General features: G+C 41.1%; 2 protein-coding genes across 3 annotated transcripts in view; one reads left to right on the top strand and one right to left on the bottom strand.

Annotated features, from left to right (window-relative positions):
* Positions 1 to 3490, top strand: part of LOC144894462 (uncharacterized) — a 24574-nt gene extending 21084 nt beyond the window's left edge. For both annotated transcript variants that reach the window (XR_013625087.1, XM_078787201.1), the window contains one exon: positions 3287 to 3490. The gene's annotated coding sequence lies outside the window, so the exon portion shown is untranslated. The remainder of the gene's footprint in view (positions 1 to 3286) is intronic.
* The window catches only part of trhr2 (thyrotropin releasing hormone receptor 2), a 15324-nt gene extending 2167 nt beyond the window's left edge, over positions 1 to 13157 (bottom strand). Inside the window, exons 1-5 of the mRNA XM_058074594.2 lie at positions 12584 to 13157; positions 7587 to 8373; positions 5259 to 5391; positions 4693 to 4844; positions 3322 to 3442 (exon numbers count right to left, since the gene is read on the bottom strand). Coding sequence (XP_057930577.1) covers positions 3322 to 3442; positions 4693 to 4844; positions 5259 to 5391; positions 7587 to 7969 — 789 coding nt within the window. The 5' untranslated portion in view covers positions 7970 to 8373; positions 12584 to 13157. The remainder of the gene's footprint in view (positions 1 to 3321; positions 3443 to 4692; positions 4845 to 5258; positions 5392 to 7586; positions 8374 to 12583) is intronic.

Below are 13157 nucleotides of genomic sequence, written 5' to 3'. Positions count from 1 at the left end.
ATAAGGATGTCCGCCCCTCTGTGACATCACAAAGGGGCAGTTTTACCACGCCTTTTGAAATCAAGCGTTTTGAGCCATCCCAAACTTCTTTTACAGCTCACTTCCAAATGCGCAAACCTCATTATCTGATACTATTTCATCATTTAACATGAGAATACAACAATAAACAACTTTTTAGGGCTCACTTCCAAATACGCAAACCTCATTATGAGAATGAGAATACAACATTCTAACTGCATTTGTAGGTCAAAAAGTGGAAAAAGCATAATAGGTCCCCTTTAAGGCAAAAATAATGTGACCCTCTGTGACATCACAAAGGGGCAGTTTTACCACGCCTTTTGAAATCAAGCGTTTTGAGCCATCCCAAACTTCTTTTAGAACTCACTTCCAAATGCGCAAACCACATTATCTGATACTATTTCATCATTTAACATGAGAATACAACATTATAACTGCATTTTTAGGTCAAAAAGTGGAAAAAGCATAATAGGTCCCCTTTAAGGCTATAATAATGTGACCCTCTGTGACATCACAAAGAGGCAGTTTTACTTTTGAAATCAAGCGTTTTGAGCCATCCCAAACTTTTTTTAGGGCTCACTTCCAAATGCGCAAACCTCATTATGAGAATGAGAATACAACATTCTAACTGCATTTTTAGGTCAAAAAAGTGGAAAAAGCATAATAGGTCCCCTTTAAGGCTATAATAATGTGATAGCAGACTACTCAAGTACAATAAAAAAACAATATTATTAGTTCAGGAATTGAAGAATGGCTCTGGCCCCTGAAACTAAATATGAAATAAGGCTATAATAATGCAACCCTCTGTGACATCACAACAGGGCAGTTTTACCACGCCTTTTGAAACCAAGCATTTTGAGCCATCCCAAACTTCTTTTAGAACTTACTTCCAAATGCACAAACCTCATTAGGAGAATGAATATACAACATCCTAACTGCATTTGTAGGTCAAAAAAGTAGAAAAAGCATAACAGGTCCCCTTTAAGGCTATAATAATGTGATAGCAGACTACTCAAGTACAATAAAAAAACAATATTATTAGTTCAGGAATTGAAGAATGGCTCTGGCCCCTGAAACTAAATATGAAATATATTCCGCCTGCTGTGTTATCAAATAGCCACAAGCAGCAATGACCTAATCTCTTTTCAAGATGCACTTTAGAAGAACGCATTCGTGAGAGATGAAAACTGTTAAGAAATTGCTCATCTTTCATCTTTATTCATAAAAGTGCAATTCCTCGGCACACAAGTTTATCAATATTTTAGCAGATTACGGCGGCCTATCAAGAGATGATTGAAAGAGCATGAAGTGTCTGTTGAAGAAGGGGTAAAATCATCAGTAGTATTAAGGATACTTCTTTGTACAAAAGTAAAAATCACATGCAAATGAAAATCTTCTGTTCTTAGATGGAAGGCCTCAATTACAGAAGATTATAATCTTTTAAATCTCAGACCTCGGGCACAGCGAGGCCCATGCTGAGATACGGACACAATGACTGAGACTTCAACCAGAATAGAATCATTTGCTTGGAAATTTAAGCGCTCAATGCCTGAACCTACTGGATTACTGAATATGATATGATTGGGATTCAAGTCTGCTGGTCACTTCTAGGCATTTGATAAATAAATACATTTCTAATAGTTACAAATTACATAGAACCGACAAAATGTACTAAATTTTTCCCCAATCATTACATGGAGGGTAAGTACACAGTTACCAGTTACCCGTTAACAGTCATCTATCACATCAAAAAACAGAAGAAGGAATTTTATGCACGCTTGCACCGTAAATGTTGTAATTTCAGCTTCGAAAATGTCATAATATGATGACACTTGACAGTTGCTAAGCAGTTGGATGAGAGTGACATTATCTAACAAGTTGTTGCCATTGACAACGCAAGGCCTTTTCCCTTTCAAGCTTCATTTGCTGAATATTTAATAGCAAGGAAGACAGATGGTGACATATTACTAATACTGTGTAGTTCAGTAGTACAATTTGATAGTATTTCTGTGTCTTAGTCTGTGTTTATATTTTGAACACCGGTATCCTACAAATTAGTTTTTTTTGTTCGCGCGCATGTCAATATATTTGACTGCCTCCTATTGCTTGCACTGTGAGTAATAATCATTTTGTTGATACATTTTTAATTCAGACCATTGAAATATAGAAATAACTTTCCTGGATTTCAAACATAAAGTAACATAGAGTCTGACAGTATACCCAGACATATTCATCAATGTCAGTGGTATTATTACCAGAGTTGAGGCATGATATTGTTATAATAACAGCCTGTATAATCAGAGCAATTGCATAGGCAAAAAAAAGAGTGAATGTTTTGACATAAATGAATACTGGACAGCATCTGCAGACAAACAATGAGACAGATGTTTACACTGCCAGAAATATATGCAATGCTATGCTTCATTGATAAGACTCATTGGTTGGACTTTGAGTTGTGCTTATTCTTTGGTTCCTGGTCTACGATAGCAAACAGGCGGCAATATTTGAAACTAGGAGAATATACACTTGCAAGCTTCAACATATAGTACGGGCGTACCTCAGGGGTCAATGCTGGGACCAAAACTCATTCATTCATTCATTCATTTTCTACTGCTTATCCTCACGAGGGTCGCAGGGGATGCTGGAGCCTATCCCAGCTGTCTTCGGGCGAGAGGCGGGGTACACCCTGGACTGGTCGCCAGCCAATCACAGGGCACATATAGACAAACAACCATTCACACTCACATTTATACCTACGGACAATTTGGACAATTTGGAGTCGCCAGTCGCAAGCAGGTTTTTGGGAAGTGGAAGGACACCGGAGTACCCGGAGAAAACCCACGCATGCACGGAAAGAACATGCAAACTCCACACAGAGATGGCCGAGGGTGGAATTGAACTCAGGTCTCCTGACTGTGAGGTCTGCGCGCGAACCACTCCTCTGCCGTGCAGCCGGGGACCAAAACTGTTCAAGCTATATACATATAAACAACATTTGTAAAGTCATGAAAGACCCTAAAGCTAGTATTATTAGCAGACGATGGTTTGTTAAAAACAGAGTATCCCTGAACCTAATCAAAACTAAAATAATTGTATTTGGTAATTGCAAAAATGATACATATGCGCAAATAGAAATTGACGGTGAGGACATTGACAGGGGGCATGAAAAAAAACTGAAATCTGTTGAAAACAGAACATTAATTTCTACCACTGAAAACCCGAAAGATGACGCTTGCTTGCACTTGCTTTGTATTTGTCTTTCATCCAGCTTTGCTGAGCACAAAATGGAAAAGAAGCACAGACCTGTTTCCTGGAGGAGAGCGCACCCTTTGGACGGCGTGGGCGAGCTCCTGTTTCAACTTCTGTGACTTCTCGGCAGCTTCGACGCAATGTGGTACAGGTGTCTGGTTGGTTTGGCAGAGGTCTGGAGGAACACATGAATATTTTAGTGCACTTATCCAAGAGAAGGAAAGACTTGTCAGTTGGTCTTTTTTTTTTTTGTTTGAATGTACAGCAATGTTTACGGAATATACTTACGTATACTATTGATTATACTATGCCATAGTAAACTCATTCATTCATTTTCTACCGCTTTTCCTCACGAGGGTGGCGGGGGGTGCTGGAGCCTATCCCAGCTGTCTTCAAGTGAGAGGTACACCGTGGAGTGGTCACCAGCCAATCACAGGGCACATATAGACAAACAACCATTCACACTCACATTCATACCTATGGACAATTTGGAGTCGCCAATTAACCTAGCATGTTTTTGGAATGTGGGAGGAAACCGGAGTACCCGGAGAAAACCCACGCATGCACGGGAAGAACATGCAAACTCCACACAGAGATGGCCGAGGGTGGAATTGAACCCTGGTCTCCTAGCTGTGAGGTCTGCACGCTAACCACTCGACCGCCGTGCCGCCCGTCATAGTAAACTAAGAAACATAAAAAAAAATTTTACCAATACGATCTACCAATACCAATCTGTCATACTTTTTGACACAGATTAATGCACAGTATATTAACTGTTTTCCTTTTCCTTTACACCAAAACTTAGTATCTGACCTCTTGTTTATGGCGTGCAGTAATAATAAATTATTTACGACAACAATGATACATGAAAGCGCATGAACAGACATTCATTCATTCATTTTCTACCGCTTATCCTCACGAGGGTCGCGGGGAGAGGCGGGGTACACCCTGGACTGGTCGCCAGCCAATCACAGGGCACATATAGACAAACAACCATTCACACTCACATTCATACCTATGGACAATTTGGAGTCGCTAATTAACCTAGCATGTTTTTGGAATGTGGGAGTACCCGGAGAAAACCCACGCATGCACGGGGAGAACACGCAAACTCCACACAGAGATGGCCGAGGGTGGGATTGAACTCGGGTCTCCTAGCTGTGAGGTCTGCACGCTAACCACTCGTCCACTGTGCAACAGATGATACAATTTGACGGTTACGCTTGTTGATGATGGATCAGTTTTGGAAATATGGACCATTATTTGACTCAAAAAAAAATATACAGTTAGAAATCATATTTAAAGTGAGTGGCGACTTGTCCCACTTTGTTTGACAGTTCTTGAACAGACAGACATTGATGAAATCTATATAAGTTATGCAAAAAGTCCACTAGTATAGTCATGAAATGATGAAACTGTAGTTACCCAAGGTAGAGAATCCGTGCTATCAGCCCATACAGCACGATGGCTAGAAGTAACGGGACGACGTAAAAAATGGCAAAGTCGATGAGGTAGATGGGCAGGTAGAGCTCCCGCTTCACCCTGTACCCACACTGAACATGTCCATCCATGCTCACCTGATCACAAATATATTGGAAAAATAACATAGACTTCAAGACACATTTACATTCGTTTTTTTTTTTTTAATCATGCTCATTATGATGATTCTCAGAAACAGCACTCTCTTCAAAAGCTTTTAACATCTTCTGATTGTGGAGGCAGCTTTTGTACAAAAAGGGATGTGTTTAACATTGTATGCCTAGTAAAGGTTACCACTATTGATTGGAGCACAGCTAAGTGTGCTCAGAGTGCAGCACATTTTCAAAACATAATGTAACCTTACTCATCTATTATTTTGTTCAAGCCCCTACACTTGTCCTTTGCCCATTTTGCATTTCCATTACTACTTAAGGCTTGTTTTTTTGTTGTTGTTTCCCTTAGCCAATTAATAACCGCCTTGCAACACTGATAGTGAAGTGCGTTCTTCTTACCTGGATATCCACAAGGAAAAACCATAATATGCAGTACACACAGGTGAATATCCAAACCCCGGTAATAATCTTCTTAGCCCTGGACACTGTGCACACCGTCTGAGCCTTCATTGGATGGCATATAGCAATGTATCTGCACATGGATGGAAAAAAAGGGAATACAGTATTTTTAGACACAATTTCTCACATCTCATAATTTGTATTACCACCCAATGTCATCCATGCATATAAAATTATTCATATTTTTGTGAGGTCCCATCTGAATACACAACCACAAATGATTGAATCATTGTTTAGGTTTTTTTTTAATGGCGAATTAACAGGTTGTTCCTGTATAGTAGGGATCGACCGATATGTTTTTTTTTCGGCCGATGCAGATACCGATTTTTTTCCATCACCCTAACCTGATGGCCGATTTGGCTTGGGCCGATATTTGTGGCCGATACTGCTTTTGCTCTCTCAATTTACATGAAAAAATGACAATGATAACAAATATTATCACATACTACAGTATTAATTGGCCCTGTACCCTAGAAACCGCCCATGAATGATACGGGAAAAGGCCGAAATGATACTGTGTCAAAGCCCAGGGCAGTGATACTGATAAAATATAGAGTTTAACCATGTCCAGTATCAGCCCCCGTAGCTGTCCACTCAGAGCGCGCTGCTCTGGTATCGTGCCCGTGAAACCAATCAGAGAACAGCGCACGAGCGTGAACACACAGTGTTTGTTTTGCTGCCCAAACTTGATTATTCATTCATTTTCTACCGCTTTTTCCTCACAAGGGTCGCGGGGGGTGCTGGAGCCTATGCCAGCTGTCTTCGGGCGAGAGACGGGGTACACCCTGGACTGGTCGCCAGACAATCACAGGGCACATATAGACAAACAACCATTCACACTCACATTCATACCTATGGACAATTTGGAGTCGCCAATTAACCTAGCATGTTTTTGGAATGTGGGAGGAAACCGGAGTACCCGGAGAAAACCCACGCATGCACGGGGAGAACATGCAAACTCCACACAGAGATGGTCGAGGGTGGAATTGAACCCTGGTCTCCTAGCTGTGAGGTACGCGCGCTAACCACTCGACCGCCGTGCCGCCCCAAACTTGATTAATACAACTTTAATTGTCAGACATTGATAAGATAAGACTGTTGATAAAATATTATTGTTGAAATATTTTTGCAATTATTGTGTTTACACTGTTTAGATATAATACATGTAATAAACTGAACATTTTCTGGAAACAAAATGGTCTTTTGATTAAATAGTATGTGATAATAAGCTCATGATTAAATAGTATGTGATAATAAGATCATCACATGGTTTGTCTGGTATCAGGCCCAGTATCATGCCCCCGCGTACCAGACAAACCATGAGATAACTTATAATTACCAACCAATATCATCCATGCATATTCATATTTTTGTGAGGTCGCATCTGAATACACAATCACAAACGTTTGAATCATTGTTTAGGTTTTTTTTTAATGGCGAATTAACAGGTTGTTCCTGTATAGTAGGGATCGACCGATATGTTTTTTTTCTGACAGTTACCAATTTTTTTCCATCACCCTTAGCCGATGGCCGATTTTGCTTGGGCCAATATTTGTATTCGATACTGCTTTTGCTCTCTCAATTTACATGACAAAAATGATAATGATAACAAATATTACAGGTCTCAAGTTTAAAGAAATATTTATTGAAATGTAAACACTGAAAACAGTAGGTTTCGACTTTCTTAAGCACACATTTAAACAGTACTATCAATTTTATAAGGAGCAAATATTCAACCATGTGCAAAACATTTCTGTCGTAATTTTATTTAGCATCAATTTATTAATATAAATTATTAATTTATTTAGCAGGTGACAATATTTCAACAAAGCCTAATTGTTAGAGGCTAATTAGAGGCGTGTGTTTCTGGGTCCTCCGGCAACGCAAAGCCGCCCGGCGGATGCCTGTCTGTAAATCGCGCACGGAAAAATATATCGGCGAACCCACGTGCGTATCGGCCGATACCGATTCAATTAAAGAACGCAAATATCGGCCAGCCGATGTACCGGTCGATCCTTACTGTATAGATTTGAATTCAAAACTTTGTATATTACCTAATAACATATTTGTACTTAAACCGAAGCACCTTTGTGAGTACACATCATTTCCAAAGCCACGTGAGAGAATATACTGTATTCATTTCTGTTGCTTGGAGACATAAGCATAATAATCCAATCCGTTGCTTGTCATTCATAGGTGAAGGTGGTTCCCACGACCAAACCCGTTAAAAACCACGGAAATGTTCCAATAACGTTTATCAGTCCTCACCTTTCAACAGTGAAGGCGGTGATGGAGCAGGATGACACATTGATGCCCAGATATTGCAAGTAGGTGATTCCCAGGCAACCGGCGTGTCCGAAAACCCAGGTACCTGTGAGACTGTCTGAAATGTTGGGAAGTCCTGCTGCTACCAAAACAGTCAGGTCAGCGACTGCCAAGCTCACCAGGTAACAATTGGTAGGTGTCCTCATGTAGCGTGTCGTCAGGACCACGAGAACCACCATAATGTTTCCCACAATGCCGACACCGCACACAAGCAGGACCAAAAACACAGACACTGTTTTGTACTCCAGGGATTGGGAAATGGTAATACTGGGGCTAAGAGAAATGTTGGTTGGGGTGTCAACTCTGGAGCTCACGTTGTCAGTCATGTTTACTAAATAGCTGTCCGGTCTATCTCTCCAATTGTGAGTCAATCCAATCCTGGAATCATTTGATTAAAATTAATGGGTGAGGGACATGTTCTTTCCCCCTGCATTGTTGGCTTCGATTCTTAGTTTGTGCCAGTTGATTTACCAGAATGGCAATCCATTCATTACAACAAACTCATTATCTGCTTTAGCCTGCCATTGCTTTGATTATCTGGTTTAATGAAAAACAAAGAGAAACTGTCCTTTTTTTGTGGTCTTTTGCATTTCCTTCGGTATTCAGTATTTTCCTCACTCTGCTGTTCTAAACTAATGGAGAACAACAGAATAAGAGTAGAGTTACAAATCTGACGTTGAAGGTGATTGTCTCTGGATTTCTGACCACCGAAACGCTCCAAATCAGTCCCCTATAAATGGAAAGAAAATAGAAGAAAGAGAATAGTATCATTTGTCAGTAGAGGGAACAATGATGTTACCAACTTTAAAGTGTGGAGCAAAATGATGAGAAAAGACATTTATTTTGAAATGTGTACATTAAAAAGAGATAAATTGTTGCCCTGTGAGGACAGATATTCAAATTCAAATCACCTATTCTTATAATTACACCCATGAAGTAAATTCTAAATGTTGCTGACAAGACTTTGGAGTAAGCATCAGTTTATTCATTCATTAATTCATTTTCTACCGCTTATCCTCATGAGGGTCGCAGGGGTGCTGGAGCCTATCCCAGCTGTCTTCAGGTGAGAGGCGGGGTACATCCTGGACTGGTCGCCAGCCAATCACAGGGCACATATAGACAAACAACCATTCACACTCACATTCATACCTATGGACAATTTGGAGTCGCCAATTAACCTAGCATGTTTTTGGAATGTTGGAGGAAACCGGAGTACTTGGAGAAAACCCACGCATGCACGGGGAGAACATGCAAACTACCACCGAGGAACTGGAATTGAACCCTGGTCTCCTAGCTGTAAGGTCTACGCGCTAACCACTCGACCGCCGTGCAGCCCAGCATCAGTTTATTCATTAATTCATTCATTTTCTGTACCGCTTATCCTGATGAGGTTCACAGAGAATGCTGGAGCCTATCCCAGCTGGACACCCTGGATTGTTCGCCAGCCAATCACAGGGCACATATAGACAAACAACCATTCACACTCACATTCATACCTATGGACAATTTGGAGTCGCCAATTAACCTAGCATGTTTTTGGAATGTGGGAGGAAACCGGAGTACCCGGAGAAAACCTACGCAAGCACGGGAAGAACATGCAAACTCCACACAGAGATGGCCGAGGGTGGAATCGAACTCGGGTCTCCTAGCTGTGAGGTCTGCGCGCTAACCACTCATCCGCCGTGCCGCCTGCATCAGTTTATTAAAGCTCTAAATTCTTAGGTTTATTTTGACGTTGTGCATCCCGCTGAAAATTAATTAATCATTGTGCAACACCAGCAAAGTGAAGGAGGCATACGTTGCTCCCCTGGCTCATCTCCCAGACAGACCACAAGCACATATTCCCTCCTGAGGGCTGCCTCTAATAAATTGAGGTGGACATGAAATGAAAAGTAATTTACTTCAAATATTCTGCCATTAAGAAGGCTGCATCAGTGGAAAAAAAAGAAACAAATTGCTGACCTTCTGCATCTTTCTATCTCCTTGCAATGATATTCCCATATACCTCTCATCAAAAATTCAAGCTGACGTGTCTTCCTTGCGTGTTATCCATCATTCCATTAGGTGTGCCACTTAGCTTGAGCAAGGTAGCAACGAAATGGAGCCTTTAGTAGCTGACTCGGTGTGTGAGAGGCAAAATACACCCTAGACTGATCACTAGTCAATCACACGGCTGACATGTAAACAGAAAAGCATATGGACGTATGAATTGGATGGATTATCGGGATCGGTATCGGCAGCGCAAAATCCTGATCGGAACATCTCTATTTTCTATGTCCGTGTTCTTTGTCAGTAAAAACTGATCTTTTCGAAAATTCCAACTTCAGTGAACGCATGTGGATGGCGAAAACAGAGCTTTTGGCTTGTTGCTGACAGACAACTTAACAATTATTTGCCGTTATTTCCACATTGGATAGATATTATTTAATATGTGGAATGGCAAACATTACACTGTGCACATGTGATGGCATCCACAGAAACAACCCATGGACCCATGGAACGCTCAGGTGATCTGTGTGTATGCTTAAGACACACAAAAGTACAGGGAACAATGCCCATTGCAAGGTACTTGAACTGTACACCAAACACAGTCCAGAAACTGTAATTAGTTCATTCATTCATTTTCTACCGCTTTTTCCTCACAAGGGTCGTTGGGGTGCTGGAGCCTATCCCAGCTGTCTTTGGGCGAGAGGCAGGGTACACCCTGGACTGGTGGCCAGCCAATCACAGGGCACATATAGACAAACAACCATTCACACTCACATTCATACCTATGGACAATTTGGAGTGGCCAATTAACCTAGCATGTTTTTGGAATGTGGGAGGAAACCGGAGTACCCGGAGAAAACCCACGCATGCACGGGGAGAACATGCAAACTCCACACAGAGATGGCCGAGGGTGGAATTGAACCCTGGTCTCGTAGCTGTGAGGTCTGCGCGCTAACCACTCGCCCGCCGTGCCGCCAGAAACAGTAATAAAGCATTAAATGAATCAAAGAAAAAAAAAAGCCAGAGCACTAGCAACCTTTCCATCTCAATAATGAGACCCCTACACTGCTAGATTATTGCTTTCATTTTCAGAGAATTAGCGACCTGCTAGTTATGTGTACTGTTAAAGAGTTTCACAATTTCGGAATGTCTGTGAATGCGGGTCCTGTGTGTGTGTGTGAGGGACAGCTGCTTCCCAGTGAGGACAGTTGAGTTTGCTGATGTTGTTTTGGCTGCCATCGACGGTAGCCTGTTCTATTTTTGCAATAAACACATTGTTGATCGACCACCTCCTTGTCATCCTTACAATGTCCGGGTATACATAATAATTAGACAACAATAAACAACAATAAATCAATTAATCTGTAACACTTTGAAATAAGGTACACAAAATTACACTAATTAACAAAGAATTAATCTATCTTAGAGTTCCTTAGTCACTCCTCGGTAACTCAGTAACTACTCTACTCATTAGTTCCTCAGTAAGTACAGTATTTTTGTGCATCTTATTTTACAGAGACACCCATTAATCAATTGTTAATCGATTACCCAATTAATCGACAACTATTTTGGTAATCGATTAATCATTTTTGATCATTCATTCATTCATTTTCTAACGCTTATCCTCACAAGGTTTGCGGGGGTGCTGGAGCCTATCCCAGCTGTTTTCGGGCAAGAGGCGGGGTACACCCTGGACTGGTCGCCAGCCAATCACAGGGCACATATAGACAAACAACCATTCACACTCACATTCATACCTATGGACAATTTGGAGTCGCCAATTAACCTAGCATGTTTTTTAGATTTTTTGGAGGAAACCGGAGTACCCAGAGAAAACCCACTCATACACGGGGAGAACATGCAAACTACCACCAAGGGTGGAATTGAACCCTGGTTTCCTAGCTGTGAGGTCTGCGCGCTAACCACTTGACCGCCGTGCAGCCCAGCATCAGTTTATTCATTCATTCATTCATTCATTCATTCATTCATTTTCTACTGCTTTTTCCTCACGAGGGTCGCGGGGGATGCTGGAGCCTATCCCAGCTGTTTTCGGGGTGGGGTACACCCTGGACTGGTGGCCAGCCAATCACAGGGCACAAAATGACAAACAACCATTCACACTCACATTCATACCTATGGACAATTTGGAGTCGCCAATTAACCTAGCATGTTTTTGGAATGTGGGAGGAAACCGGAGTACCCGGAGATGCAAACTTCACACAGAGATGGCCGGGGGTGGAATTGAACCCTTGTCTCCTAGCTGTGAGGTCTGTGTGCTAATCACTCGACCACCGTGCAGCCCTGTTTTTTATCTAAATATGTAAATATCCTCAGATTTTCGCTCCTGAAATGTGAATATTCTTTAAGTTCCTTAGTCATCCATAAAAGCAAACCTATTATTGTTGTGTTTTAGCCAAAACATGATATCCACACAAACTGCATCAGCTTTGACTTTGCCTTTGCCTCTTTTCTGATATATTGCAGATCCGTCAAAGTCCAAAAACTTATCATATTCTTAAAAAGAGTTGACAAAATGTCAATGTTTTTGACAGCAACCTTACCCCCAAAGACATCAGCTATCAGAAACTGAGTGACCTCAGCAGTGGTATTATTCTTATGCACCCTTGCCATACATACACTCGGGAGAAATAAATCAGAAGGCGAGATAAGCAGTGAAAATATATGTGATGAAATGTCAAGCCGCCCTTGTAAAAGCATCAAGCATCAAATGCTGTGTGAAAAAAAGCAGATGTTATACAGGCTATTCAAACGCTGCACATGAGTAGACTCAGCCAATCAATGAAACGGCTGCATATCACATGAATAATAACATATTTTGTCTTTCTCACATTCATTTAATCATTTATCAGTCAAATCTTTGTCATGCAAAACAATCAAAGGACGATTGCTGAACTTCTCTTAATTTAACATTGCAGAAAAAACTTATTTACCTTGTGCGTTCCTGAAACGTGTCATCTTGATGTTAAATCCTTGCAAAGAGTTCCATCTCTCGTCGGGAATTCAAACTCTTATTCTTCACCCACGTGTGTCTGCTTGCTGGTGGGAGCTCGGACAGCATTCCAATGAAGCACATTCAGCCGCTCACCTGCTGCGTAAGCCGGTGTCCTGCTTCGTCACTAGAAGATCCGTCATCACTCAGTGCTCCCGGTGGGCGGATCGATCCAAATATTGGTATTATGATACCGATGGCGGTATTAGTATCGGGTCGGTACTGAGTTTTTGTTGTTGTTGTTGTTTAGGTCACATGATCAATTGTAGTGGATCCTCACATTCAAATTCCCATCCCCTCAAATTTGCAGATTTTAGTAAAAAAAAAAAAGACAGACCATTATTTTCACAAAAATCATATCATTCATCTTAAATTGGTAATAATTTATAAATCTGCTACATCATACATGAATGTGCACATTGTACACTTTTTTTGAGTTGGGATTTTGCACTTTATTCTGAGTCCTTGAACGCACCCCAGTTGCTGGGATATGTAAAAGTGAAACTTATACAGCA

The sequence above is a fragment of the Doryrhamphus excisus genome, linkage group LG1 (assembly GCF_037039965.1).
Source record: "Doryrhamphus excisus strain RoL-2023G ecotype Guam linkage group LG1, RoL_Dexc_Guam_v1.1, whole genome shotgun sequence".
NCBI lineage: Eukaryota > Metazoa > Chordata > Actinopteri > Syngnathiformes > Syngnathidae > Doryrhamphus > Doryrhamphus excisus.
Note: the sequence above shows the minus strand (reverse complement) of the source record. Positions and strands in the feature narration are given on the sequence as shown.